This window comes from Barbatula barbatula (genome assembly GCF_947034865.1).
Source record: "Barbatula barbatula genome assembly, chromosome: 23".
Classification (NCBI taxonomy): domain Eukaryota; kingdom Metazoa; phylum Chordata; class Actinopteri; order Cypriniformes; family Nemacheilidae; genus Barbatula; species Barbatula barbatula.
In genome coordinates, this window is record NC_136786.1 from 14289891 (window position 1) to 14315598 (window position 25708).

General features: G+C 40.2%; 3 protein-coding genes across 9 annotated transcripts; 2 read left to right on the plus strand and 1 right to left on the minus strand.

The window, feature by feature from the left end:
- Positions 1-248: 248 nt before the first annotated feature.
- On the minus strand, positions 249-5649 carry rnf6 (ring finger protein (C3H2C3 type) 6). Its single transcript, XM_079487855.1, has 4 exons — positions 5521-5649; positions 4296-4451; positions 3917-4030; positions 249-3792 (listed from the first exon to the last, which is right to left on the minus strand). Exons 1-4 carry the CDS (start codon positions 5633-5635, stop codon positions 2009-2011), a joined length of 2169 nt encoding a protein of 722 aa, XP_079343981.1. The 5' UTR covers positions 5636-5649; the 3' UTR covers positions 249-2008.
- A 528-nt stretch (positions 5650-6177) lies between these two features.
- cdk8 (cyclin dependent kinase 8) lies at positions 6178-13963 on the plus strand. Of its 2 annotated transcripts, none has more exons than XM_079487857.1 (13): positions 6178-6845; positions 8939-9014; positions 9901-10011; positions 10089-10229; positions 10944-11001; positions 11112-11243; positions 11339-11482; positions 11680-11749; positions 11837-11909; positions 11995-12092; positions 12242-12320; positions 12571-12732; positions 12883-13963. In XM_079487857.1, the coding sequence occupies exons 1-13, from the start codon at positions 6718-6720 to the stop codon at positions 13006-13008; spliced, it is 1398 nt and encodes a 465-aa protein (XP_079343983.1). In that variant the 5' UTR covers positions 6178-6717; the 3' UTR covers positions 13009-13963. The 2 variants fall into 2 exon arrangements, with proteins under 2 accessions (XP_079343983.1, XP_079343982.1); XM_079487856.1 differs by having other exon boundaries at positions 6303-6845; positions 12242-12329; positions 12883-13912.
- Positions 13964-15126: 1163 nt separating this feature from the next.
- wasf3b (WASP family member 3b) lies at positions 15127-24122 on the plus strand. Of its 6 annotated transcripts, none has more exons than XR_013788283.1 (11): positions 15145-15230; positions 17950-18086; positions 18411-18576; positions 19924-20058; positions 20367-20520; positions 21358-21475; positions 21551-21732; positions 21819-22076; positions 22317-22621; positions 22749-22968; positions 23070-23599. XR_013788283.1 is itself a non-coding variant. In XM_079487620.1 (10 exons), the coding sequence occupies exons 3-10, from the start codon at positions 18444-18446 to the stop codon at positions 22904-22906; spliced, it is 1443 nt and encodes a 480-aa protein (XP_079343746.1). In that variant the 5' UTR covers positions 15127-15230; positions 17950-18086; positions 18411-18443; the 3' UTR covers positions 22907-24122. The 6 variants fall into 6 exon arrangements, 2 of the variants coding, with proteins under 2 accessions (XP_079343746.1, XP_079343745.1); XR_013788284.1 differs by having other exon boundaries at positions 22749-22957; positions 23070-23593; XM_079487620.1 differs by having other exon boundaries at positions 15127-15230; positions 22749-24122.
- The last annotated feature ends 1586 nt before the right edge of the window (positions 24123-25708 follow it).

Sequence of the window (25708 nt, forward strand, 5' to 3'; positions counted from 1 at the left end):
AATGACATGCAAAGGAGACTAATATTTTAACGGCACAGTGTATCTAAGAATTACATGTATTTTACTGTTTACTCGTCCTCGTGTTATTTCAGACCCGTACAGACTATTTTTTAGACAAGATGATAAAAAAATGTCTTCTAAATGTCTCACAGAAGTAAGAATCATATACAGGTTTTGAACAACATATGGGAAAATGAATGATGAAATTGTTTTTGAGAAATAATAAAAGCAATTTTCACTTCAAGTGTTAAGGAACGGAGAAGGAAAATCAATGTTTTATTATATTACATAATATCAGAATACATATTCCTCTGTTCTTAGCATCACATTATAACATAATACATAGTCATAGTTCAATGATGTCAATTTGTCATTATTAAATATCTAAACTTCATGGCCAAAGATCCCCTCTCTCAAATAAACCCATTCTATTCCATTTAGCTCCCGACAGAAATATACATAAACATTTGCTACACGCACTCTTACTACTCGCACATTTTATGTAACATCATCCTCACAACATACAGACAAAATAAAGGGATTTCTTGTATACAAGAAAAACACAAACATGAAGCACAGTTGTTTGATAACAGAAGTCACCCTGTCTTTGTTTTAATCGAGATAAGCAGACATCTATTTTACATTTAGGAAAAGTATACCTTTAAAAGAATAAAGGTACGACTACATTCATTCAGAATTCCTATTTCACACCGTCCAAAGTGGTAAACAAGCTGCACTGCATAAACAGTACGTAAAGGTGACTTTGAGGAAACTGAGCTTTCAGACAAGGCCATAAGGGAAACCGTACTTCAATGCTTTCTTGTGGGTAGAGGAAGGACAGTGACGTGTGTGATACAAAGCTTAAAATCTTAAATAACAAACATAAGTATGCTTAGTATTTAATCATCATTCAATATCTTTCATTGCCCGTTCAAGTCTTCATTTCTTATATCAACCTGGAAGAAGTCTGGCCAGTGACAGGCTTGAATGGACTGCCCCTTAGGGCAGTTGGTGACAAGTGCTTTAGGAATTAGGACAAAAATCTAAGATTGATAATCACTTGACATGAAAACGTTATGAGCTATGTGCTGGGTGTTGAAGGGCTTTATCGTGTATATACGCAGGTAAACCAAAGACAACTCAAGCATGCACTTAGATCATACAATATCATATAATCCCATTTTCACTCCAAATCTGTAGTTCAAACGCAAATGGCTTGTTCTCATTAGAAATGTAATGACACTGGAAAGCATATTCAGTCCATAGTGACAATGACCCTTTTAAATTAAAATTCTGTGTTATTTAGTGTTGACGGAAACGACAATTGCTGTTACCCTTTACATAAATACGCAGATGCACGCACTGGAACTTCATAAAGATTAATCCTTATAAGTCTGGAATCACAGAGAAACCACAGTGACAAAAATGATCTATGACCATATGTATCCCATACTCTGCTTATCGACTTCATACACATCACACTAAAACCTGCATTGATTGAAAACGCATTTAAAAGAAATCTGCCCAAGAGCATTTAAATGGATGATTTTGTCATAAGAGCTTCAAACTGGTGAATTCTGCAGCAAGCGCTTAAAAGCAAACATTTCTTTTTAAAATGCTAATTAACCAAGTTTCTCAATTTTAAAACCAAAAACACAGACATTCATATATTTACACGTCCTCGGAGTTTGAAAGGTCTATCTGTAGAATTCCTTTTTGAAGCCACCAATATCTGCTTTAGCGTTAGTCTCAATGCCTGTTAATAAAATGTCCACAAAGCATAAAGGAGCAAGAATGGAAGATGACATCAAATGCAGAAAACAAATGGAGTCTAAAAAAATAAAGCTTTTTTAAATCTCTGCATTATAGTCTTTTTCTGCTTTTGGTTTCTACCTTGAGCTTGAATACAATGGATCTCAGAGAATGAAAACATTGAAGCACTATATACAGACACCACCAACGGTGATGTCAGTTCCTCAGTTTGTTGATTAATAGCGTGCGCCTGACATCATTCTTGGTGGCTGGACAGAATAGGCTGCCTGCAGATGGGGCAGGTGTTGTTTTCAGATAGCCAGCGATCAATGCAATGGATGTGGAACTCGTGGGCGCAGGGCAATCGGCGCAGCTTGTTGCCTTGAGCATACTCATTGATGCACACGCTGCAAGCACGGCCCTGCTCGCCCTCCAGGTTGACCTGACCGTAAGTGCGTGTGACCAGATTGTCGATCTGTTCTTTGGTGAGGCCCCGTGGATGTTCCTCATCTTCATCTTCATTGAGAAGGAAAAAGTGTGCCAGCCTTAAAATGGGCAACGTGCCGTTCTCCACCAGATTATTTGTGTCTCTGCTGTTAGGCCGTCCTTCTGTCCCAGTTCTGTTCACTCGTACCTGGCCTTCCTCCTCAGCCTCAACTAAACCTTCTTGTGCCGATTCCACTCCACCGTGGGTTGCACCGCCCTCGTTGCCATTGACACGGAATGCCTGGCCTCCAGCACCCAGAGCGGAGTCCTGATTGGGCACAGGAGCCTCTGAATTGGCTTCCGTCTCCATGAGGGAACTAAGCTCCCCGAAGCCGGTCATGATCTGGCGCAAGATGGAGCGCAGTGCTGTTGAGCTAGGCTCGCCCAGGCCTGTTTCCGAAATGCGGCGTAATGGGATGCGTATAGTGCTGACGTAAGTTCGGATTCCTGCACGCTCGGAGCGGGAAATGGTCCGACGAAAGCCACCGCTGTCGCTCTCAAAGGTAACCGTGTTCTCAGCAGCTCTGGCACGAGAACGAGTACGACTGGCAATGCTGTCCCTGTCACGGTTCTCCCCTGGCCTGATACGCCGCACTTGAAGATCCAGCATGATTGTAGGGTGGCGTCGCACCCCTCCACCACCTGCCGCAGGTGTCTCCCCCTCTTCCTCACCTGCTTCAGGGAGAGGATCTGCAAGAGCGGCTGGCTCAACTACAGCCTCTCCCATCTCCACAGCAACAGCAGTACTTCCACGGGACTCCACTGGGGCCGTGTTGTTACTATGGGTGGGGCTACTACTAGAAGTGGGATTTCTGTCTAGGGGGGATCGACTGCGTCTCGAGGAGCGTGCACTTCCCGTTCCTGTTGCTCTGCGCACACGACCACGAGAACGAGTCCTACTGTTTCGTGGCTCTCTGCCAGCTGACACTACTTGGGAGCCAGACTGAGCATTGGGGCAGTCAGGGTCTTCATTTCCATTCTGCCCCTCCCCTGCATTAACCGAAGAGGTTGTGACCTGTATCTGACTCCTTACAGCACCACTATCCAGCTCTTGTGATGGATTTAAGAGTGGAGCCTGTGAAGGGGGAGAGCTTGGGAAAGAAGGCAGGTTCCTTCTGAGGGCCGCAGGAGGAGCTTGTGAGGTCAAAGATGTTGTTACAGGGGGAGCCGCAGTACTACGTGTGCGGCGAACCGCAGCTCTCCTTCCCAAAGTGGGTCTGGTTGTAGGATATGGCGTCGGGTGTTGAAGCGAATAAGGTGCAGACCGTGAGGGATTGTATGGGGCCGGTGCAGATGATGGTGGGGGAGGAGGCATTGGGAGTTCGGTGGGATCGGTCGCGTCACTGTGCTCTCCAGGTTCAGGCTGCTCGTGGTTGATGTTTATCTCAAGGCTAAAGCGGAACTCGCCGCTGTTGGGGTTTGTACGGCTGACAGCACGCCAAGTTTGGTTTCCGCTCTGTCCGCTGCGGGTGGCATTTCCTGTGCGCCGAAACGTGTTCAGCCATTCCAGTAGGGAATCCCCGTTAGATGTCTCTGCACCTGGCTCAACAGCACCTGAAAAAATTACTTTTTAAGATATTTCACAAATTCACATCCTTTAATGATGTACACGCACTATTAACACACTTAAAACAAATCCAGTGTATTATTTTTTAATAGCGTTATTTAATTCTCTCACCGCTGCTGCCCTCTGCCTCACTGTTTTGTGGCCGTGGTTCGGGGCGTGGCTGAGATGACACACGCTCCTTTGCACCATCCAGGCGCTGCCTCAGCTCCTCTGCTGTGACTTCACCTGTAACCAGACACACCTTATACATAAGACTTCTTTTGTTAATTTGAGTTTCAGGCTAGGTTTGGTGAATTCACCGTGCTTTATGTGGAAGCTTCAATGTGACTAAGTGTATTATTAGTGATGATAGGGTACTTAAGTGGTAAATGTGCTTTTGTTTAAATATAGAGACCAAACAAAAAAAGAATATCTAGGATGACAAGAGACCGAAGAACAAAATATTTTTAATCAAACATATCCAAAAGCATCATATATTACGTGTTCTCACCAGGTGTTCCCAGGAGATTGCTGTCTCTCATCAGTCTGTACTCCTCCTCACTAAGTTCATTAATAAAGTGATAGTATGCCTCCTCCCGTCGAAGCCGCTCCGCTTGACGATGACGCTCGTCTCGCCCGCCGGGAGGGTCCATCACCACAGACACCGCTGCTCAGAGACATACCAAAGACAAGAAAGAGATTAAAGTTATTAATACATTTACATGTTTTCCTGATGATGACCCTACTGTGTTGCTTGCATCATAGTCAGAAATGTGACTGGAATTTGACCACCTCACCTAATATCTACAATAAAAAAGACAAGCTCATCAGTAAAAAAAAACATTGTCTATAATAATAAAGACATCAGAATAAAATGACACCAGTCTGTTTGACATGGAAAACCAATAACAAAGAGTCATAGCAAACTTCATCCAGGATGTATTTGATACTTTATAATGAAAACCCCAGTGATTATTTCTGACACAAAATGCAGATCCAAAATACAACATATATTTAAAGATACTATGAGGCGTTAACTTATATCTAATGCAGCCACCATTAACGGACAGCACGACAAAATGAACGCCATACAAAGGCTATCCGTAAATCCTCAAAGTGAAAAGAAAAAACACCTCTGACACGCGCCGATAACCAAGTGCTCTTCACAATCGCGTCAAATCTATCATCGTAAAAAACAACCTTATAATTTCAAGCAGTATTGCTGTATAATGTAGGCCACAGACAGAAAGCACCGCAGAACAAGTAAAGCACCCAAACTGACGCTGTCAGATTCACAACCAATGAGCTAGCCAGAAATGCTGACTGACACATCGACTGTCCACTCAGCATCGCTCTAAGGAGGGACATGACAAAGAAAAAGTCGGCTCCATGTCAGCTAGCAACCTACCCGAGAGACAATAAAAAGCCCCGACTGGCAGTACACACATGGCGAACTTCACATCCCGAATTTGTCATGAATCTGTCAGAGTCGCCTGTTATCGGTCAAACGCAAGTCATGCAGAGGAGCGAGCTGTCATTTTAAATGCGCAACACATTTGATGGTGTCGACGGATTGCTGCCAAGCTAACTGTGAGCCAATGAAAGGTTTAGATCATTATTTTGACTAGATAACAAAACTGTCACTGACAGGAGAAGGTAACAGAACATATGACATACATTACCACTATAGAGAATGGGAACAACACGGTGCAATATAGTGATAGATATTTATGTACCTGAAACAGCAGCTGTAATATGAACGAGTTCTCTTTCCTCTCCGCTCTGATTACAATGTACTAGCCAAGATGGGACCAACGGAGCTACACCAACAACTGTCCGGATAACTACCATGTGCTCAACAAATCGTTCCCACTAGAATAGATGCGTATCATTGTTTTAGTACACGGATTATTTCACATTTGATTTATTATTCATGTCAGATTTTTATATAGTTATTTGTTGTTGAGCAAAATATAGAATTCTGTGTAAACATACAATTAAGTAATGCTAAACTTAATTATATTAAGATCGTCTTGAATGTTTTCAGGGTTCAATCACCGTGTTACCAATGAATTTCCATTGCATTTATTCGTCTTTGCGTGATAAGGATTTTACAAAGCCTACAACAAAGACCTCCTCCTAGTCTTGATTATTTTAAGTATAAATTAGAAATTGAATTTTTACTGTAGAACTTTAAATGAGCTTTCCAGGCATACAAATCACAAATTTAATATTCCAACATTTCCTGGTTCCCATGGCCGCGAGAACCTTATTATATATACAATATATTGTATATTTTACCATAACATTGAAAAATTTAAATCGTACATGCAGATAATTTTTTTTCTTTTATGGTGTGAATGTATAAATTGACTAAAATCTGTGCTTTAAAAACGCAGAGCGATCGTCCGCAATGTGCAAAACAACAACATTGGTGGGGACTGCAGCTATTTTTGAGATCTGCAAAATTGTTGTCATTACGTCATTACAAACTGAGGCGTTTTGTCGATTTACCAGAAGAACAATGGTGAAACGCAAAACAAAAGCACTCTTTAGCTAAAGAGTTAAAATCCACGTGGTGCGCCACAAAGCCTATTGCTCGCCGTCTGTTGGTAGGAGCATTCACGTCATTTTGCGACAGTACCGTAAGTGAACGCTCAACTCTCCCGGGTGAGAGACCGGCTGTGCAACGCAGTTGCAGAGAAATAAAAAAAAAGAGACGGATAATTCAATAACACGTCGGGGTTTTCGGCCCATCAAAACAACACGTCGTTCACATATTGTTTCAGCCGCCGTAAATGTGGACTCTTTAGTTGAGCTGAAAGCGACGCGAGGGAAGGCAACTAATTGTCTGCACGGGCTTGAAGTAAGTTGCCTCCCCAGCGGCGCTTTAAAGGGAAACCACATCCCGGATCGTCAGAATAGCGGTGAAAATGGACTATGATTTCAAAGTGAAGCTCACCGGGGAGAGAGAACGCGTCGAGGATCTTTTTGAGTACGAGGGATGTAAAGTTGGACGGGGAACGTATGGCCATGTGTACAAAGCAAAAAGGAAAGATGGGTGAGTTTGCAGGATGGACTTGTGCAGGCCTGCGTTTTGTCGCAATCGGGTTTTTAACACGAAAAAAGCTCTTGTTGTTCACCATCTCCGAGTTTTAGCAAGACACATTTCCCGCATTGATAGCGAAAGTTATGTGGACAGCTCGTAGTATCAGTGAGACCTTATTTTTAAGGTATTGCAAATGTACGCCAGAAGGTAGATGTGTTGTTGTGTTTGACGTGCCATTAAAATAAACGTGAACTGGTGCAGCGTGTCACGTCACGGTTCTTGCACGAGCTTATCCTTTTAATTAAAATGCAGATTTAGATGTCGACACAACACGTTAACAAAACAACACGCAATGTGTTTTTTTGCATATCTTTAAAAGAGGTGCAGTGATGTGTATGTGCAGACAAATCACATATTTTGTAGATCACAAAGAAACGTTATATCTATACATAAACGCAGCGATGATGGATTTGACGTTACTCTTGAGCTATTGCCATGGAGATCGGTATCTGCGTACTGCTGCATCCGCCCCACTTCACAGGTTTACAGGAGCATCTCTTGGGTTCACGTGATTCTTTACAGGTCACTGCAGGACTCTCGCTTATCTTTCTCTCTGTCGGCCTATTGGAGTATCTCTGCAATTACACAATGTGCGTCAATGACACAGCTGATGTGGGTACTTATGGAAAGGATCTTAAAACATCGATGAAGCACTGAAGAGACTTGCTTAGTACTGGTTTGTGACAGCAGCAGACTTGCATGAAAAAAGTATTTGTTGTCTTGAATGACCTAATGAGGGATATAGAGACTACTGTTAATGCATGCCATATTAACACCAGGTCATTTTAACAGTATTTTAAATGAATTACTAATGACCTTTCTCTTGGAAAGCAGCGAAATAACCATGAATAGGTTTGAATGATTCATCCAAGAATGCTGCGAATTGGAATTGCGAGGTGTGTTTTATTAGAAGTCTTTTCGGGGAAAAGGGAGTTTAAATTATTTTGCTCTATGTTTTTGGTAACTTGCCGAAAGGCATAACACAGGGATTTATCTGTACTCTCCGTCTAAATCAAGACAAAAAATTACCTTCATATATAATCGTGATCAAAAGACTAAAGATTGCGTTATAGCATGTGGGTTTCATTTTTCTACAATTGCTAGAATGTACATTTAAACATATTTGTCATACCTCGTGAATGGACACCACGCCCATGCAAGCCTTTATTGAATTTCTCATTCGATCTGCAGCGTGCGAATGTACACCATTAATTACCCACAGTAACAAATTAACCATGACTCAAATACTTTTACGTTAATTAGCAAGAAATTAGAGCTGTGACTTCAGAGAATAAAAATGGACCAATAAGTCACTACATTTTACTAATCTTGTGTGTGGTTTGACGGAAAAAGCCCTCATTGTCTGCGGGGCATTGGTGGTCACATTGAGACAGCTGGAACGGTATTCCTCCTATCACAAAAACGTTTTTGCATAATAAATTATGCATTTACATAACTTTTTCTTGTATTAAGAACTGTCACGGATGGTCTTCCTTTGTTTTTATTCATCATTCACTCACTTGATAGTTTTGGTTCTTGATGTTTTGGTGTCTTTTGTTTACACCAAATGTGATCCCTTGGCAGAAGAAGAATGGAACGTCTTATCAGTTAAGTTCGTTCGAAGATGCCAGGCTTTGTGTGAGACCCATCAGACAGGCCCAAAGCCAAACTATCAAGGTCCAGACAGCCTGGGGGCCAAAGTTTTGTTTGAAGGCACTAAGTGTTTAAAGATGTTTTTATTCACTGTAAGAGCTGGCTGTTTATGAGCGGTTTGTAGCTAATTTGTTCTCCAGAACTGGACAGGGCATTGGGAGTTTTAATAGGCTTATGTGCGTTTTTTTGTGGCTAACATCTGAATACATTCAGAATTTTGTAACACTTGAATATTGAAAGGTTTGTTAACAGAATGAAATCAAATTGTGGGGGGCCCTTTAGACCTGATGAAGTAGTCTTTCTAAGTGTATTCCTTTTGCAGGTGTTTTGTAAGTATAGATTTGGAAATCGTACTGAAAGGTAATTGTGGTCGCCGATATCTCCATTTGCAGGAAGGATGATAAAGATTATGCCCTGAAGCAGATTGAAGGCACTGGGATCTCTATGTCTGCCTGCAGAGAGATTGCAGTAAGTACATTTCAAGCTTTACTATCATGAGCATCTTCTTCAGATAAAGTAGCTTTCTATGCCATCCTGGTTAAAAACGTTTCTTAAAACATATGGAGCGTGTTGATATCTCAGAATAGTTTCTTCCTGAATCGCATAATCTTTTAACTCAGTCGTTTGTGGGTTGACCTCCTTAAGTGTGTAAACACATCGCATTGAAATCGTTGCTCTGTTTGCTCGAGTTGCTCCATGTTAACTTCTGGCTCAACCAATGGTGTGACTCTGGGTCTGCACTACCTATTTGTCCAAACAATGGCAGATTGGGGATGTTTGGTAGATAATGAGTAAACGTCTGTAAACACTTATGTTAATGAATAGCGAGATAATAAATCTAGATATTCTCAATATACTGAAACTCTTTTACTGTAAATTGTTTAGGACATAAATGTCTACACATTTATGACAATGAATAATGGCCTCTGTAAAATGATCCAGAAATGGTCAATGGTCCGTGAGGTGCAAGAGTAACATCTTCTTAGAATAAAAAAACTTAATTGCTGTCTATTTTTATGTTGGGCATAATTGCTGCATTAAATATATAGCAGCCAGGATGAAGAATAAGAGATTCTTGAGTTGTTCTGCAAATGCTTGTCTACAATGTTAAGAAATTACGTTAACAAAATAATTTATAGATCATGAAATACACGCATATTTATTTAGCCCCCTTAAAATGTCGAATCCAAAATGTGGGCCAAATTGTAGATCTGTGCTGATCTATTAAAATGTGCCTTGTTTAACAAACACACTCCAGCCCAATGTGATTTTGTGTACTTTGGGTTTTGTGGGTGAACTATAGATATCTGTCTCAGCATGTGCATTTGTGTTTGTTCTCATTTGCTCCCTGCAGCTGCTGCGTGAACTGAAGCACCCCAACGTGATCTCACTGCAGAAGGTTTTCCTGTCACATGCAGACCGCAAAGTGTGGCTTCTCTTCGACTACGCCGAACACGACCTCTGGGTAAAATACATTCGCTTATGCACAAGCGCACAAATATTTGTATATGCGTTTTGCTGAGGGTGTGCGTGTCTTTGCAGCACATCATCAAGTTCCACAGAGCCTCCAAAGCCAATAAAAAGCCTCTTCAGTTGCCGCGTGGGATGGTGAAGTCTTTGCTCTACCAGATCCTGGATGGCATTCACTATTTACACGCAAACTGGGTCCTGCACAGAGATCTGGTGAGAGTGTGTGTTCAGTCGAAGAGTGAGAGCTTTGGAATAAACCGTACATGCGTGTGATCACATCCATCCAGAAGTGTTTCATCTGACATGTTTATCATTCTTGTCATGAAATGTTTTGGCAAGTGAGATGACTGATGAAAGGAGGGCTGTCAAATCCCACTTCTCGGTCCTGAGTCATCTCGCTCCTGAGTATATTAAAATCATTGTGTGAGTTGATTGATATGAAAGTAGACAGATTAGCAGGAATATCATGACTAATTCCAGTAGGTGGCAGAATTTTAATGGAATTGATCTGATTTGATGATGACAGTTTCAATTACGGAGTTTGCTTAAACTGCATAACCTGCAGCCAGGGTCCAAAGGACAAAAATTTGGCTTCAGCTTAGTATATTAAATTAAGCTACTGTGCCAGTCATTTATTTAGAGACTTTCTTATGTTGTATATTATGCGAGAGACAAACACTGTCATCATAAATTTACAAGAAAAAACTAAATAGTTTTGTCAAGGTGTGAAAATAAATGACACAGAAAATTTAGTTTTACTGCCTTAGATGTTTTTTGTGGTCTTACATTTTCTCAGTTGGCAGGTGTTGCAAAACATCTATATATATTGTACATTTATAAAACGTTTTGCAGAATACAAATTTACAGATGCACCATGTAGTGAGTCAGTCTTTAAGCTAAACTGACTTTTGAACTGTATTGCCACAGAAACCTGCTAACATATTGGTAATGGGAGAAGGTCCCGAAAGAGGACGTGTGAAGATAGGTATGACATCAGTTCTGTTTCTATTCTCTGCTTGCCAAAATTACACAAATGCGTTGCCTGTGGTTGCTTTGCTTCACTATCATAAGCATTTCATTCTGTACTTGTTGCAGCGGATATGGGTTTCGCACGGCTGTTCAATTCACCACTGAAGCCTTTAGCAGATCTGGACCCTGTAGTAGTTACATTCTGGTACAGAGCACCAGAACTTCTGCTGGGAGCCAGACATTACACCAAAGCCATCGGTGAGATGTTAGTTTGTGAGAGGAATGTGTTTAAAATAAATTTATTGCGATTCATTTTCTTCTTTTAAACACTTTTTTTCAACTCTGTTTTTTAGATATTTGGGCGATTGGCTGTATCTTTGCTGAGCTTTTGACCTCAGAGCCGATCTTCCACTGTCGACAGGAGGATATTAAGACCAGTAATCCATACCATCACGATCAGCTGGACCGTATCTTCAATGTCATGGGTTTTCCTGCAGGTGCTGCTTATACATCCATTAAATGTAGTCAATTCAGTAAAACTTTGCTGAGTTTTAAGGTCACACTAAACTAATTGGTTACTAGTTACAAATAAAATTTTCCCTGTTAAAAATAATCCTGTGGAAAAAAGGCAAATTTGAATTTCTTCAGATGACAGCACTGGTAATCTCAAAGCCTTATCTGATTTTCTTCTCAGACAAAGACTGGGAGGACATTAAGAAGATGCCGGAACACTCTACGTTGATGAAGGACTTTAGAAGGAATACGTTAGTTTGATTTCATCTATATTATTGTTCATTGGCTAGGTTGATTTGTTTTGATTGGATTGCTGATGCTTGTCCCTCTCACTGTAGGTACACTAACTGCAGCCTTATAAAGTATATGGAGAAACATAAAGTCAAACCCGACAGCAAAGCATTCCACTTGGTGAGTGGCCTTAAAGAATGGCAGATTTACGATTAGAAATTTCAATTCTATTATAGGAACAATAAATTTATGAACTCCCTCTCAGCTGCAAAAGCTGCTCACCATGGACCCAATACGCCGAATCACATCTGAGCAAGCCATGCAAGATCCATACTTCCTAGAGGAGCCTTTACCCACATCTGAGTGAGTGACATCAAGCCTAGATTTAAAATAGCATTAAGACATTATGCTGTTGTGGTTAGGATTATATACAAAGTGTGTGCACAAGAATGAATCCAACCAAAAGAGGATGAGATATTCTCTTAAAACAAATTTATCTGTGTTTCTTTAAGCGTCTTTGCTGGCTGCCAGATTCCTTATCCCAAACGAGAATTCCTTACAGAAGAGGAGCCTGAGGACAAGGCAGACAAAGTAAGAAATGTGGGTTTCTTTTCTTTTTTTATTCAATGTTTTTGTGTGTTTATGTGTGTTTATATATTTGAATGGAATTGAAAGCATAGCAGAAGCGTTGCTACAAGTAAAGTTTTGTTAATGAGTCTTTGTTGGATTTCCTGTGTGTGCTGCACTGAACTGCATAAAAAATTATAAACCTATTTACTCAGTTTCTTTTAACATAGGCTTTTATAAAGCAGCATAAAATAAAATTACCCTCTCTCTCCAGAAAAACCAGCAGCAGCAACAGCAGGGGAACAATCATACCAATGGGGCGGGGCACACTGGTAACCCTGACAACAGCCACGCACAAGGCCCGCCTCTTAAAAAGGTGAGAGTGGTTCCGCCCACTACTACCTCAAGTGGCCTGATCATGACCTCAGATTACCAGGTAACACATTTTTTACGTCTTTTACAAAATTACCATCATTCAGCGAAAGCCCAGATGGCTACAGTATAAAAAACATTTGGTCGTACTTTTCCAGCATGTTTACAAATCTCATGTTTTGAAGATGCTAAATCTGTTTGTTCTGTGTTCCAGCGCTCCAATCCACATGCTGCCTACCAGAACCCAGGACCAAGCACATCATTGCCCCAAAGCAGCATGGGATACTCCTCTACCTCCCAGCAGCCCCCACAGTACTCCCATCAGACCCACCGCTACTGAGTCAGGCCATGCCCCCTCACAGTGCCCAGCAGCGAGAATGTACTTTTCTGGGCACTTGCTGTGCACCACAGGAACAATAACTGCACATGAAACCAACTAATCTAACACGTCACAGTATCATACAGCCGACATTATCCTCCGCTGATAAAATGTGAGAGAAACTAAATGAAAATCATAGACTAAGAAAAACTGACATTTGTTCCATTGGTGATTGTTAAAGTCTTCGCTGCAAGTTTGTGATACTTCACATGAAAAAAAGAAAAAGCAACAAACATTCTCTATATGTGGTACTGTACAGCTGCACGCTGTAGAGAGAACTGGTTCTGCTTACGGTGAATATTCACCATACCACCAATTATTTTAAGCTCAGTCCCTCTTGCCCTCACTCTGAAAGTCCTTCGACCTCACCAAGACTAAAGCTGCTATGTGACTGCCAGCAAAGACAGAATGGCTTTCTGTCATACTGTTTGTGTGTCCTTCTGCCCTTACACAAATGCACACACAAACACAGATTCAAGCACTCTACCCAATGCTGGGACCGAATTCTCTGTGCTGAAGCTGCTGACGGAAGCATAATGAGAACCTCTAGTGCCCTCTGCTGGATCATACTGGTAGAAGGCTACCATAAAAATAAAAACAGCATACTTGATTTTAGTAGTTAATAATTTAATGTTTTGGTTTTACGTTTGGAGAGGTCAGCAACTTCCATTCTGCTGTCTTACCGACTATGACACGTGAAAGATCAGCCTTGGAACTTCATGACAAAACTAGTTGTGTGGACAGCAGGTTAAACATGCATTGTACTGTATTGTATTAAAATATTTTACATGAAACAAATATCCTTACAATAAAAGTGGAAGCGTTTAAAATACATGAAAAACAAGTTTCTCTGTTTGCTTGCTTGTGTGAGTAAGTGTTGGCTTGCCCGTATAGACGCTTTCACCGTCAAAAACGTCTACAAAATGTGTCGCGAACTCAATTTACGGTGGACTCCGCAAAGACTTCATAACTTCCAAATCGTTTTAATGTTATTTAATACAAATAATATACAACAAAATATTAATACGGACATAAATAAGATCTTTGTTATTACAAAACACACACCGGAAGTTACCCTTGGGTCAGTCGCGAGCGTTCGGTGAAACGTCTACACATTTTGTATTACATTTAGCAATATAGCCATGAGCTTTTATTTTGAAAAATGTGATCAGATGATTAGATTAGATTCAACTTTATTGTCATTACACATATACAAGTACAGTGTAACGAAATGTAGTTTAGGTCTAACCAGAAGTGCAGTTAGCAAGTGCAGGATATACAGTTAGAATAAATACAGAATACAATAGTGAGAATATAATACAGTGGGCATGGACTATAAAAATATTTTGCAGTAGGTGTGTTCTATGAAAATATGACAGTAGGTATATACTATGAACAATATATACAGATGACAATATACTATGAACATTAATGTACAGGTGGATATGAACAGATAATAATTTAGACTAAAATAGTGCAAGTGACTTAGGTAGGCCTATGCATAAATTATTGACATTGGCTATTAAAGTTGCAGTGCAATAGGTGAGTTAATGCAGTTGTTGAAGTTGATGCAGTTATTAAAGTTACGGTGCAGTATATGAGTTAATGCAGTTATTAAAGTTACGGTGCAGTATATGAGTTAATGCAGTTAATAAGGTTACAGAGCAGTAGATTAGTTAATGCAGTTACTGACTTGGTTAGATTTGGTATTTGTTTAATTGCTCATATCTATAAAGATAAATCTTTGAGGTAACAGTTACATTCGCCATATTTGAAAAAATGAAAATAACTATCACACTGTACGGCACAGTAACTAAGAGTTATTTATAAAGCATTTTAATTCTGCCTTCGCGGTTTTGCTGGGCCCTAACGTGAGTTTAAAGCCCACTTCATCCACCCACTTCAATAGCAGCTAAAGCCCGCCCTCGCACGGCCTCCCTATGGTTTATGACTGGAGGCTTTCTGTCAGTCATCTTCGCTCCCACCTCTGATAGGCCGCGTGTGACAAACGGTCGCGCAAAAAAATCTTATTCTCCAATCCTGATTGGTGTACCCAACCCAATACACCCCGCCCCAAGCAGATTGTTTGGAATGGTCAGACCGATGGAGACACAGAATAGCAATCCGGACCGCTGAGGGCTTGGACATGTGAGCAATATATATCTCGAAAAAATACACTTTTGGTAAGCATCAGTCACTTGTTTATTTTCGCTCATTTAATGATTGTATTATAGGGCACTTGTTATTTTACTGTTTATCGACATTTACGTAATAAGTGGAACATGCGGTGTTTGTTTCTTTTGTGATTTGTTTATTAGTATTGCAATGACTCTTGAAATAATAATACAACATTAAAATATCAAAAACAGCCGGTTTTTCGCGTAACTGCACTAAATATTATCATCAAGAATGGAAAGTTTATGTTATTTTATCAAAGCGAATACTGAAACTGCTCTGTAAGTAAACTGATATCATATAACATGATGCATGCATTATTTTAATAACTTCGTTTTCGACTTTTTATCTATAAACAAAACAAAAAAAACTTTCAACGACTGTTAATGAATAATCTTCATTTTAAGATTAAATACGCGCATTAGACACGTTCTTGTAAAATATGATGTGACATTCAGAGTCCTTCCTCATGTCTGACGTTATCACTTGAAATATTAATGCGCTCTTACGTGCACTGATGTGCTGTACTTCAGGAATAACTAATGCATCGCTGTTCTGTCCTTAACGGAGTTTATGCGTGTAAATACGCGTTTAGGGAGTGGGAGCGTGCCCCCCCCCTAGTTTAGACAGGATGTGGCCTCCTGTGGTCACGGGATGGGTCTGATGGACTTCAAAGCCTGTCAGCAGCAGCTATAGGGCTGTAATGCACACCGCATCCCATTTTGACTGTGCATCCCATCTACATGTTCAAGATAGCTTCTGTATGTTGTCTGTGTTGTTTTGCAGTAGACACTGAAGTAGGCAAAGAAGGCTGCTGAATGCAAAGAGAGGCAGGAGTGCTTCTTTTATTTGAAGAATCAAGTGGGGTGGGGTTGGCGGAGCGAAGGCTGGGATGGGGGAGGGAATTGAGCATGCATGGGAGAACTCCTCTGTTGCCGAGTGAACGGAGAGCTATTGTCCCGGGAACCTTTCAGAGTGGCTTCCCTGAGGTCCCCTGCCCCTCTCCCTCCCCCATTACCCCACCCCCCCCAACCCATACTTTCATCCTCTTGCTCCACATACACAAACAAACACGCTTTCCCTTTACTCTCTCACTCTTTACAAGCGTTCTGGATCACTTCAATGCAGTTTCTCCTTGTTATTAAAAGATCCTCAAATTTGCCCGTCCGGCAATCTCGCACACACAGTTTGGGTCTCTTTTCGTGACACTCACTCACATTCTCTTTGTCTTTTCTGTATCCCTTGGCCCCCTTCCCACCGCGGTCCTAATTCAATGCACTATGTAATTAGTGTGGATTGTGTCCCTACTGCCGTGCACTGCAGGATTACAATGCCGCTCTGCTTAATAAACACATTACAACACTCATAGGCATGTACCTCATTAGATATAACAACAGCAGTGTTTGTGGTGTGTCAGGCTTAATAACATATTTGCAATGCTTTTTAAGCTTTAGGTGGGATATAATGTGGCAGAGTTTGTGTAAAGTTTTCAATTTCAAAGATTAGCTGAACAGGTTCTGCAAGCGATATGTGAAAATACAACGGACAGATGGCTTGGTGCTTGGTATCGGTTTATATGCGGTTACTATGGTAAATGTTATTATTATGTATGTATGGCACAGGCATTGTTCAGATGCAGATTCGGAGCACATCTGGGTAGTCGAAAAATATACAGTACACGTGTCCTGTGGTGTGACATAGTAGACATTTAGAAAGAAATTGTTTATATATTGTTTTATATTATTATGAATATCTCTGAAACAGCATTAGAGAGATTTATCTTCTTGGTAGTTTTTATAACTGCTGTCACACCGTATCACAAAATTTCGTCCTTTTTTTTAATTTTAGTAGATTTTAAACACGTGCCATTCAGAACATTTTACAATGCAAGATTTTATTAATATTTAATAATTATGCGCAGAAAATGAAAACAAAACTCAACAGCTTCCATCAAGGCCTGTTTACAAGAAGTTGTCAAAAGTTGTATTCATAGTTATTTTTAGTGGGACAAGGATGGAAATAAGTGGTTACATGTACGTTATTTAATTGGTGTGATTGTGTGGAAGTGAGGGATTTGCTTCACACCCCCACTGCATCATTGTTCTGGCTGTTTGGGACGACAGGAAGTCAGAAATGTGACATTGAGAGGAACAGGAAGCTGACAGATGGGTGTGGAGCTGGAAAACAGGAAGCAGAGAAACAGGCAGATAAGATGACCTCTGAGATGCTGTCCCACCATCCTTTTGTTCTTGTACCTAATCTTTGACTTTCAAACCCCCTTAGCCAATCACACAACAGATGGCCTCTCAGCTGGCCAATCACTGTGGGGTTTTTATTTCACAGATGGGAGCATTCTATCATGGCGTCCAGTTGAACCAGCTGACACGGCTTAGTTAATAGGCTTCTTATGTTAGGACGAAGAAACTTTCATGTGTCGATATGATGTATATAGATGACTGCATATAGATGTGCTTTTCATGTTATTGTTCGATATGTAGGTAGTAAATATAAATGATATTTATGTAGCCTCAGCCTTTATAATGTAAATAATAATAATAATTTACAGTATATGCATTCTACCCAGTGTATACACTATAACATGTTTTGAAACAAAATACATATTTTTAAAACTTGAATTCGGAAGACTAATAATAAGAAATGGGAATGTCACGTTTCCTTTAGAATAAAATTATTGGTTTGAGTATTTTGGGTTCCTTTGATTTACAGAAGTGCAACCAGGGTGATGATCGGGATTAGTTTGACTAAGACTGTTTTTCCTAATGCCTTGTAATCCTGACATGGGAGGCTGCCTGCGGCTCTTCTTTGGTTCGGTTTTAGGCCAAAATACATCCCCATTACTGCATGTGAGTATGCATGCCTGTGCCTCTCTGTGTCTCTTGTTTTGCATTTGGATAGATTGAGGTTCACTTAAGCTGAACTTTAGCAGCTTGGGGTTCCAGGTCAGAGGTCTGTCTGGTTTTTGACTGGTCTAAGAGGCTAATTTTCTTTTTCTTGATCTACAGTTGTCCCAGTTTCATTAGAACATTCGTGTTCTCCCAGTGTGGGTGTTTTATATAATACGAGCAGCATTTATCCACATGAACAAATAGATTTGAAACGGAGTAAATATGATGGTAAGATCTTGTTTTGTTGCGCTAACTTGTGCATGTGTGTGTTTTCTCTCGCAGGCAGAGTGGGGTGCAGCTGTATAAGGGAAAGCCATGCCGCTGGTAAAGAGGAACATCGAGCCCAGGCACCTGTGCCGGGGAGTGCTGCCCGATGGCATAGGCAGTGAGCTTGAGTGTGTCATGAACAACACACTTTCTGCTATAATACGCCAACTCAGCAGTCTCAGTGAGTCTTTCTTACACACACACACAAGTTTACCAAACAGTCTAATAAGGGACGGTAGATTGATCAAAGCTGCAATCTGTAACTTTTGCCTATATCGCCATCTCTGTTTGAAACATTAAATGTCGGGGCACAAAGATTCCTTCAAAATCAAACCTGACGGCTCAAGTCATAAATTGACTTAGTATAGCTTAACAGTGCGAATCGGGGTAAGATGAGGAAATGGTTTTGAACACTGATTTTTAATGTTATTACGAAAAAAAAATTAGATTGCAACTTTAAGATATTTATATTTATTGTAGACTAACCCAAACTCTTAACTATAAAATACAGCAGAATAAAGTATTCATTCATTGTCAATTTAGTGACATTATTACTGAGATATATATTTATTTTTGGCATAGCACTGTGATAAAAACTCAGAACACCTTAGCATCTCCATACCAACCTGAATTTAATTGGACAGCTTCAATTTTCTTCAGCAAATGTAAAAATGAAGTTATTTGTACTGTCTGATTGTTGTTCAGAAATTTTGTTAAAATTTTCCGTACATTTGAACACATGAAACTAATGTTGTGGTGGTGAGGATTTGTCCAGTTTATGATGCTTAAGGAAAATATTCTATTAATAGTTCATTTTGCCTCACAGAACTTTCCCTTTCCGTTCCTTCAGATTGTCTTACATAAGACCATTATGCATTTAGAATGAGAAGTTTTTAACTGATTTGTCCATCCATCCATCTTGTCTTCTGTCCATCCACCAACTCAAAAACCCAGAAATTCCCTGAAGTGTCTTTTCTGTGTTTAGTGGATGCCTGTGGAAGGAGAGGCCTTTCAGCAGCTGTGTCGATTAAAAATAAATGACAGACCATTGCACTTGAAGACAGAGTTGTAGACTCAGTATGCATGGACAGAAATAGTGTGCGCGTGTGTTTACATGCTTTTTGTGTGTTTGTGGGGGTGCTGTGCATGGTTTGTAATATATACTGTATGTGTATGCATAGGGTCACAGGGCAGGAATCTGAAAGGAACATATACTCTTCCTTCCTGTAAATACTTTCCTGTCTTCTTTGTTTAAAACTACAGTTATTAATAGCCTTGGTTGAGGGTGATAAACAAAGACCTGTATTTTTTTTTACATTTGTTGCTCAAATGTTAGCCTTTTCTACTTTCTACTAACAAGAATGCACCCGTAGCTTATGTATTTTATTTTCCTTCATTTTAAAGGTTTAGAATTTATACATAAAGTAAAAAGCCTTAACTAAAAAACAAAAGCTAAATTTAGGAACTGTAATATTAAGAGTTAGTATTTATTTTTTAATCATGCCATATTGATACCTATTTTTGTCAGGTAAACATGCTGAAGACATATTTGGAGAGCTCTTCAACGAGGCAAACCTGTTCTATTTGCGGGCGAACTCTCTGCAGGATCGAATTGACCGACTTGCCGTCAAGGTCACTCAGCTGGACTCTACGGTTGAGGAGGGTGAGTGCGCTTCTGGGAAACAAGGGCTCAGGGTCATTGTCGATAAATAACAAATTTCAACGTCTCATTCTGTCCTAAAAGAAATCGCTGAGGTTATATGGCTCCAGTGTGAGATCAATACCCCTGTATTCGTCCAAACCAAAAATAAATAATGCAAAATATCTCGCAACCCACATTTCTCTATTACCCGCACCAAAAGGAGTGCTCTCATCTCTTTTTTCAATTAAAAGATCAATACTGGAGTTTACTTTACACACTCTGGAGTGCAGGTGTAATCAATCTCTCTTGCTCTCTTTACCTCTGCGCAGTGTCTCTTCAGGACATCAACATGAGAAAGGCTTTTAAAAGCTCTACCGTGCAAGACCAGCAAGTGGTGTCCAAGAGCAGCGTTCCAACCCCTGTGGTGGATATGTACAATTTAAGTGACAAGCCTCCACCTCTCAATATTCTCACACCCTACAGGTATGAATGTATGTGTGAATGCGTATATATCAGAGTCGTTTCTTCCCATAATCCTCAGCTTCTCATGATTCTCAGAATGATCATTGTGTCATCTTGAATTGAAAATGGTACTTTATTGGTTAATTTTAAGTTGTCTTAATCATCACTTATTATTGACAAAAGCCTACATTTTAAGCTTCATTCTCTTTCGTTTAGTTCTAACTTGGGTCGCTTATTGCTCCCCCAGTGGATAAAAGTGTCTGCTAAATGACTAAATGTAAATGTAGTTCAGTTTGGGTTTTAAATATTTTATATGTCATGTATGTGTTTTTATAGTTGGCTTAATTGTCTAAAATCCAATAAGGGGCAAGCTTTGCCCCGTGGCATTTATTTCTGACCCAGGTCTGAAGTATGATTAAGGAACATAAACAGCCATGAATTCTTAAAACTGGCAGATGTAGTTCATGGGAATGTCTCTTCTCAAGAGACAGAGCGCTCATAAATACTTAAACAGATCTAATGCAGAATATGTGGAAGGAATGTTCCAAAATATAGAGACATTGCAGTGACTCACATTTCTCTGTCTGTCCAGCTAAATGCAGTTAACAAAGTTCTTTGTGCATGAATAATTCATCGCCAATTAATAGCACTTCTGGAAAACCAGACGGTCAAAGGAGACACAGGAAGATTTCTTCAAATATTTTTTTTCATAAAAGCACTTCATACATTTTTTTGGAACTGAAGTTGTTTTATTGAATTAATCATTAAGAGTATTTTTTTATAGCTTTGAATAAAAAGAAAGAATCATACACAGAAATGACATGTTTTCTTGCAACTCTGACCTCTTGGTTGCTATAGAGATGATGACAAAGAAGGGCTGAAGTTCTACACTGACCCCTCTTACTTCTTTGACCTGTGGAAGGAGAAGATGCTACAAGATACAGAAGACAAGAGAAAAGAGAAGAGACGGCAAAAGGTTGGACATCTATCCAACAATTGCCATAATGACTCACTTGCTTTTGATTGATTGTGGTTTGGTAATTCATAACAGGAGCAGAGACGGTGTGTAGACGGCACACTTCAGAGGGAGGTGAAAAAGGTGCGAAAAGCACGAAACCGCAGGCAGGAATGGAACATGATGGCCTTCGATAAAGAACTGAGACCTGACCATCGACATTCTCACACTGTGCACAGAGGAGGGTCTACAGAAGGCACAATGTCCCCTGAACACAGGTGATGCAGTACTTCTGAAGGGCACACATTTAAACTCAATTTCATTAATCTACTTAGAAATGCAATGTTCTTTTCTTCTGTTTTAGGTTTCATGGACAAGATCAAGCAGATCACGGCTATCTCTCTATGGCCAATCACACTGGCCATGCACACACTTATTCAGGGCCTCCGCCTAGTATGGCAGCTCTGTCTGCTCATACTCAAATGAACATGGAGCAGGACTACAGGGGTGGGTCTATGGCATACCGTTCTGGTACACTGGGTCGTCCACACCAGGCCCCGCCCCCTCCACCGGCAGGAAACGCAATGAATGGCTCCATGACTCTGCCACCTGTCAATTACAGGTTTGTTGGTTTTATTTAGTTTAATCTAAAGGAAATTGACTATTTACGAATATGATTTCCATGCACTTTTTTATCTCTTATGTATATCAGAAGTATGCAGTATGTATAATATAAACAAATGCTGCCACCTTACGGTCAACATATTGCAGTGACTGATTCTAAATAGCATAACAGATTATGATTCGTGAGATTATATTATGTCAGCCAGGATTGATTTTCGTCTTCTGCATCGCTCAACAGTTTGGATTACATGAATTCTGGGCTACCACCTCCACCCGCAGCTGCTATCCCATCAGGGCAAACAGCTTTTGCTATGCCGTCTGTGGGACCAGTCCTTCCTCCAGGCCATCTAGGACCAATGGGAGCAGCCACGGGCTATGCCCCACCTGCTCCTCTTGGACCAATGGCTGCCCCTCCACCACCTGTAGCCCCGCCCCCTCCTCCCAGCGCAACCCAATCCATCACTCCCAAACGGCCCTCTGTGCCTAATGAAGCCCACCCCGTAAACGATGCACGGAGCGACCTGCTGTCAGCAATAAGAATGGGTATGAACTATATGTGTAATGCATTTGCCATGTCACATTAAAAGTGTATTGATGTTTTTGTAGTTCCTTCTGTTAGATTTTTTGTTACTATTTTGAGTCTCTTGAGTTATTGCTCATGTGTGTGCAGGTATTCAGCTGAAAAAAGTTCAAGAGCAGCAGGAGCAGCAGGCAAAACGAGAGCCGGTGGGCAATGATGTGGCCACGATCTTGTCTCGCCGCATAGCCGTGGAATACAGCGATTCTGAGGACGAATCTGAGCTAGAGGACAATGACTGGTCTGACTAACATTATATAATGATGCACAAAAAAAATACACTCACAAGGGTTTACAACAAGGTATGTTCTAGGTATGTGTTTGGGGGAAATCAGTTTTGTTTTATTCTGTTTGCTACTAATATTTCTACCTAATGTCAAATAAAAATATTGTTTCTATGTCATTTATTTGCAGAAAGTGAAAACTGGAGAAAAAGGTCAAAATAAAAAGAAAATATGTTCTGTATTTTTTCAGACCTATAATATAGCACAGAAAACATGTTCATATTTACTTTTGAGCAATAGAGCAGTAATATCTATACATGTATAGTTCAAAATTACATCATGTCTTTCAAGTCTTGTCATGCTTGTCAATCTTTCACATTGCTGTTGGTTGATTTTATCACTCCTGATGTTTGCTCTTGTTGAAATTCAGTAGAAATTGAACTGGAATGGCCACAATACATCTAGAAATGCAGATTAACTGAAAATCTGCAAGGGTCTTTACATTTTATTCTGTGGCTGTATATAGTGACTAAAACGATTAAGCATGATGAAGTCAGCAAAAACACATGGATTGAATTTGTTCAGTGCTCAGCTCTGTACATTTTTGGAGTCTGCATGAAGTATATATAATACTAGATGTGTGTGGAGATTTGAAGTCGGGAATATTTGTGTGAACTGACCCGATGTGATTAATTAAACTACCTGATATTATGTAACAGCGAATTGTGTTCACTCGGTAGTGTCTAGTGTCTCGGTGCTGTAGCGTCTAGTGTCTGGCCTGCAGTTGGATTGGTCTCGTGACAATAAATCTGACGAATCTTGTGAAATCAGATCGCATTCTGCTTCAACCCCTGAGTGCCTTCGTCATGGAAACACGACAGTTTTGATTCAGAGACTCGTGTCTCTATGGAAACAGTACCGCTGAGACTTGGATCGCCCTGGCAACAGTGGATCGAGGCACTTAGCCAATTGATGTGCAAGTGTGAATAAACCCAGGCGAGGATATTTGTAATGCACAGCACATTCTTTTAATACAAAATTAACAAGATTTCTCGATTCATTAAACTAACCAAAGCAATTCAAGTATACAACTAACACCTTGGAAAAATATACAACACGTTAACACAATGTTTTACAATGTCTCAGTTAATAAGTGCATGTTGGTTATAATTTGTATAATATTGTTTTGCAGATAAGTAATTTGTGCCTTTCTCATAAAGAAAATAAAGTGCATTTTACAGTTAAAACTACGCATACGTGTACACAAGATGCTTAAATTGATGCACTGCCCCTCAGTTCAAGATACCATTTAAAATATGGAGAAGAACAAGTTTGGATCTTACAACTCTTAAGGCCATTGGACATTCAGTCCGAAATTTACATCCGAAATATCCGCACGTTAAAAAATAAATACGACCTCACGTTGTGTCAATCACATTTGCCTCCAATATTTCTGTCTGTCATAAAAAATTTGGACTTGGTTCGGTTTTCTGCGTTTTCCGCACCCACAGCATGCATTTTGAGAGGCATTTTTTCAACAATTCAAAGACACCATACAAACAAGCGCCAAATACGAAAAAGCGCATCTGAAAATTTCGGACTTCATGTGCAAAGACCTTAAGACACAAAACCAGAGGTGTGACCCACATAATTTCCCCAAATAAATTTAACTGGATAGGAGTCATTCCTATTCAAGCCCTTTAACACCGGAAAAACCCACTCTGGAGTTTGAGTCATTATTCAGTGAAGCTTTTACATTGGATTACAGAGCACAATCATCAAGTTGGATACAGTTCTGACTTCTGTTCAAATCAAAGTTACAATTGAAAAAAGTCAATGTGGAAAATCCATCAGAGACATCACTGGTGTCAAACAGCCATGAAGCATGATAACATCCTTTTATGTAGCTCTTTTCAAAACAGAAGGAGAGATGATGTTTTGGACAGGTCTAAACCCAATTCCGTTGCGATGATAATCTCCTGCTCGTTTCAGCGGCTGTGCATTAAGCATTAAACCTCTCACCCGCTGTTACAAGGCATGCCCAGGCAATAGAAGACAGTGTGCAGAGGTCATTTCAAAGGACTGGAATGTGACCCATGGTTAACTTGGGTTAACATGCCTTATTTACAAGATCAAGACGTTAGGATGCTATAGCAACAGAACAATAAAAACGTCTTCATCAGTACATTCAGAAGAGGCTGTACAGCGCATTAGAATATAAAACAAAATCTCAGTAATTCAGAAAGAATCAAGACTGAGGGGAAAAATAGACTTTTAGTTAGCAAAATAAATTATTCCTCAAAGGTCACAGAGTTTTGTTTGTTGCTCAGATCTGGCTCAAAGAAGCCTGACGTGGCCAAATGTGGGAGGCCAATCTGTTGTTATAAGCATCACTTTTATACTACACACTTTTAAAGGGACAGCACATCCCAAAAATATGACATAATTTAAGCTTGTCGTTCATTTTCTTTCTTTCATGAACTCTAAAAGAAGATTATATGCAAAGAGCATCATTAATGACAGAAAGGTGAATAAATGATGACAGAATTCCAATTTTTAGGTGAACTATCCCTTTAAGCCCTATGAAAAGTCGCACACCCACTCAACGTGTGCTGTTTCAAAATAATTTTTCCAGAGGTTACTCAGGCAAAAGGGTCTGTCCGACCCACAGAGACGATGTAAAGAGGGCACCTCCTTCAAAATCATTGGAAGACTGGTAGCCACTCTAGTCCATGCAGGTCTATGGAGAATATACCTTATTACCCCCAACTTTGTCCCCAGAGCGACAGCTCACTATCATACATGCATGCATTCACACGTACACACATA

Coding starts and splice junctions, on each gene's coding strand:
- rnf6 (XM_079487855.1), bottom strand. CDS start 5,635: ATGGTAGTTATCCGGACAGTTGTTGGTGTAGCTCCGTTGGTCCCATCT. Junction 4,452..5,520: donor TATTACAGCTGCTGTTTCAG/GTACATAAATAT, acceptor GTCTCTGAGCAG/CGGTGTCTGTGGTGATGGAC. Junction 4,031..4,295: donor CAATCTCCTGGGAACACCTG/GTGAGAACACGT, acceptor GTCTGGTTACAG/GTGAAGTCACAGCAGAGGAG.
- cdk8 (XM_079487856.1), top strand. CDS start 6,718: ATGGACTATGATTTCAAAGTGAAGCTCACCGGGGAGAGAGAACGCGTC. Junction 6,846..8,938: donor AAAGCAAAAAGGAAAGATGG/GTGAGTTTGCAG, acceptor CTCCATTTGCAG/GAAGGATGATAAAGATTATG. Junction 12,733..12,882: donor TCATGACCTCAGATTACCAG/GTAACACATTTT, acceptor TCTGTGTTCCAG/CGCTCCAATCCACATGCTGC.
- wasf3b (XM_079487620.1), top strand. CDS start 18,444: ATGCCGCTGGTAAAGAGGAACATCGAGCCCAGGCACCTGTGCCGGGGA. Junction 20,521..21,357: donor AATATTCTCACACCCTACAG/GTATGAATGTAT, acceptor TGGTTGCTATAG/AGATGATGACAAAGAAGGGC. Junction 21,476..21,550: donor AAGAGAAGAGACGGCAAAAG/GTTGGACATCTA, acceptor AATTCATAACAG/GAGCAGAGACGGTGTGTAGA.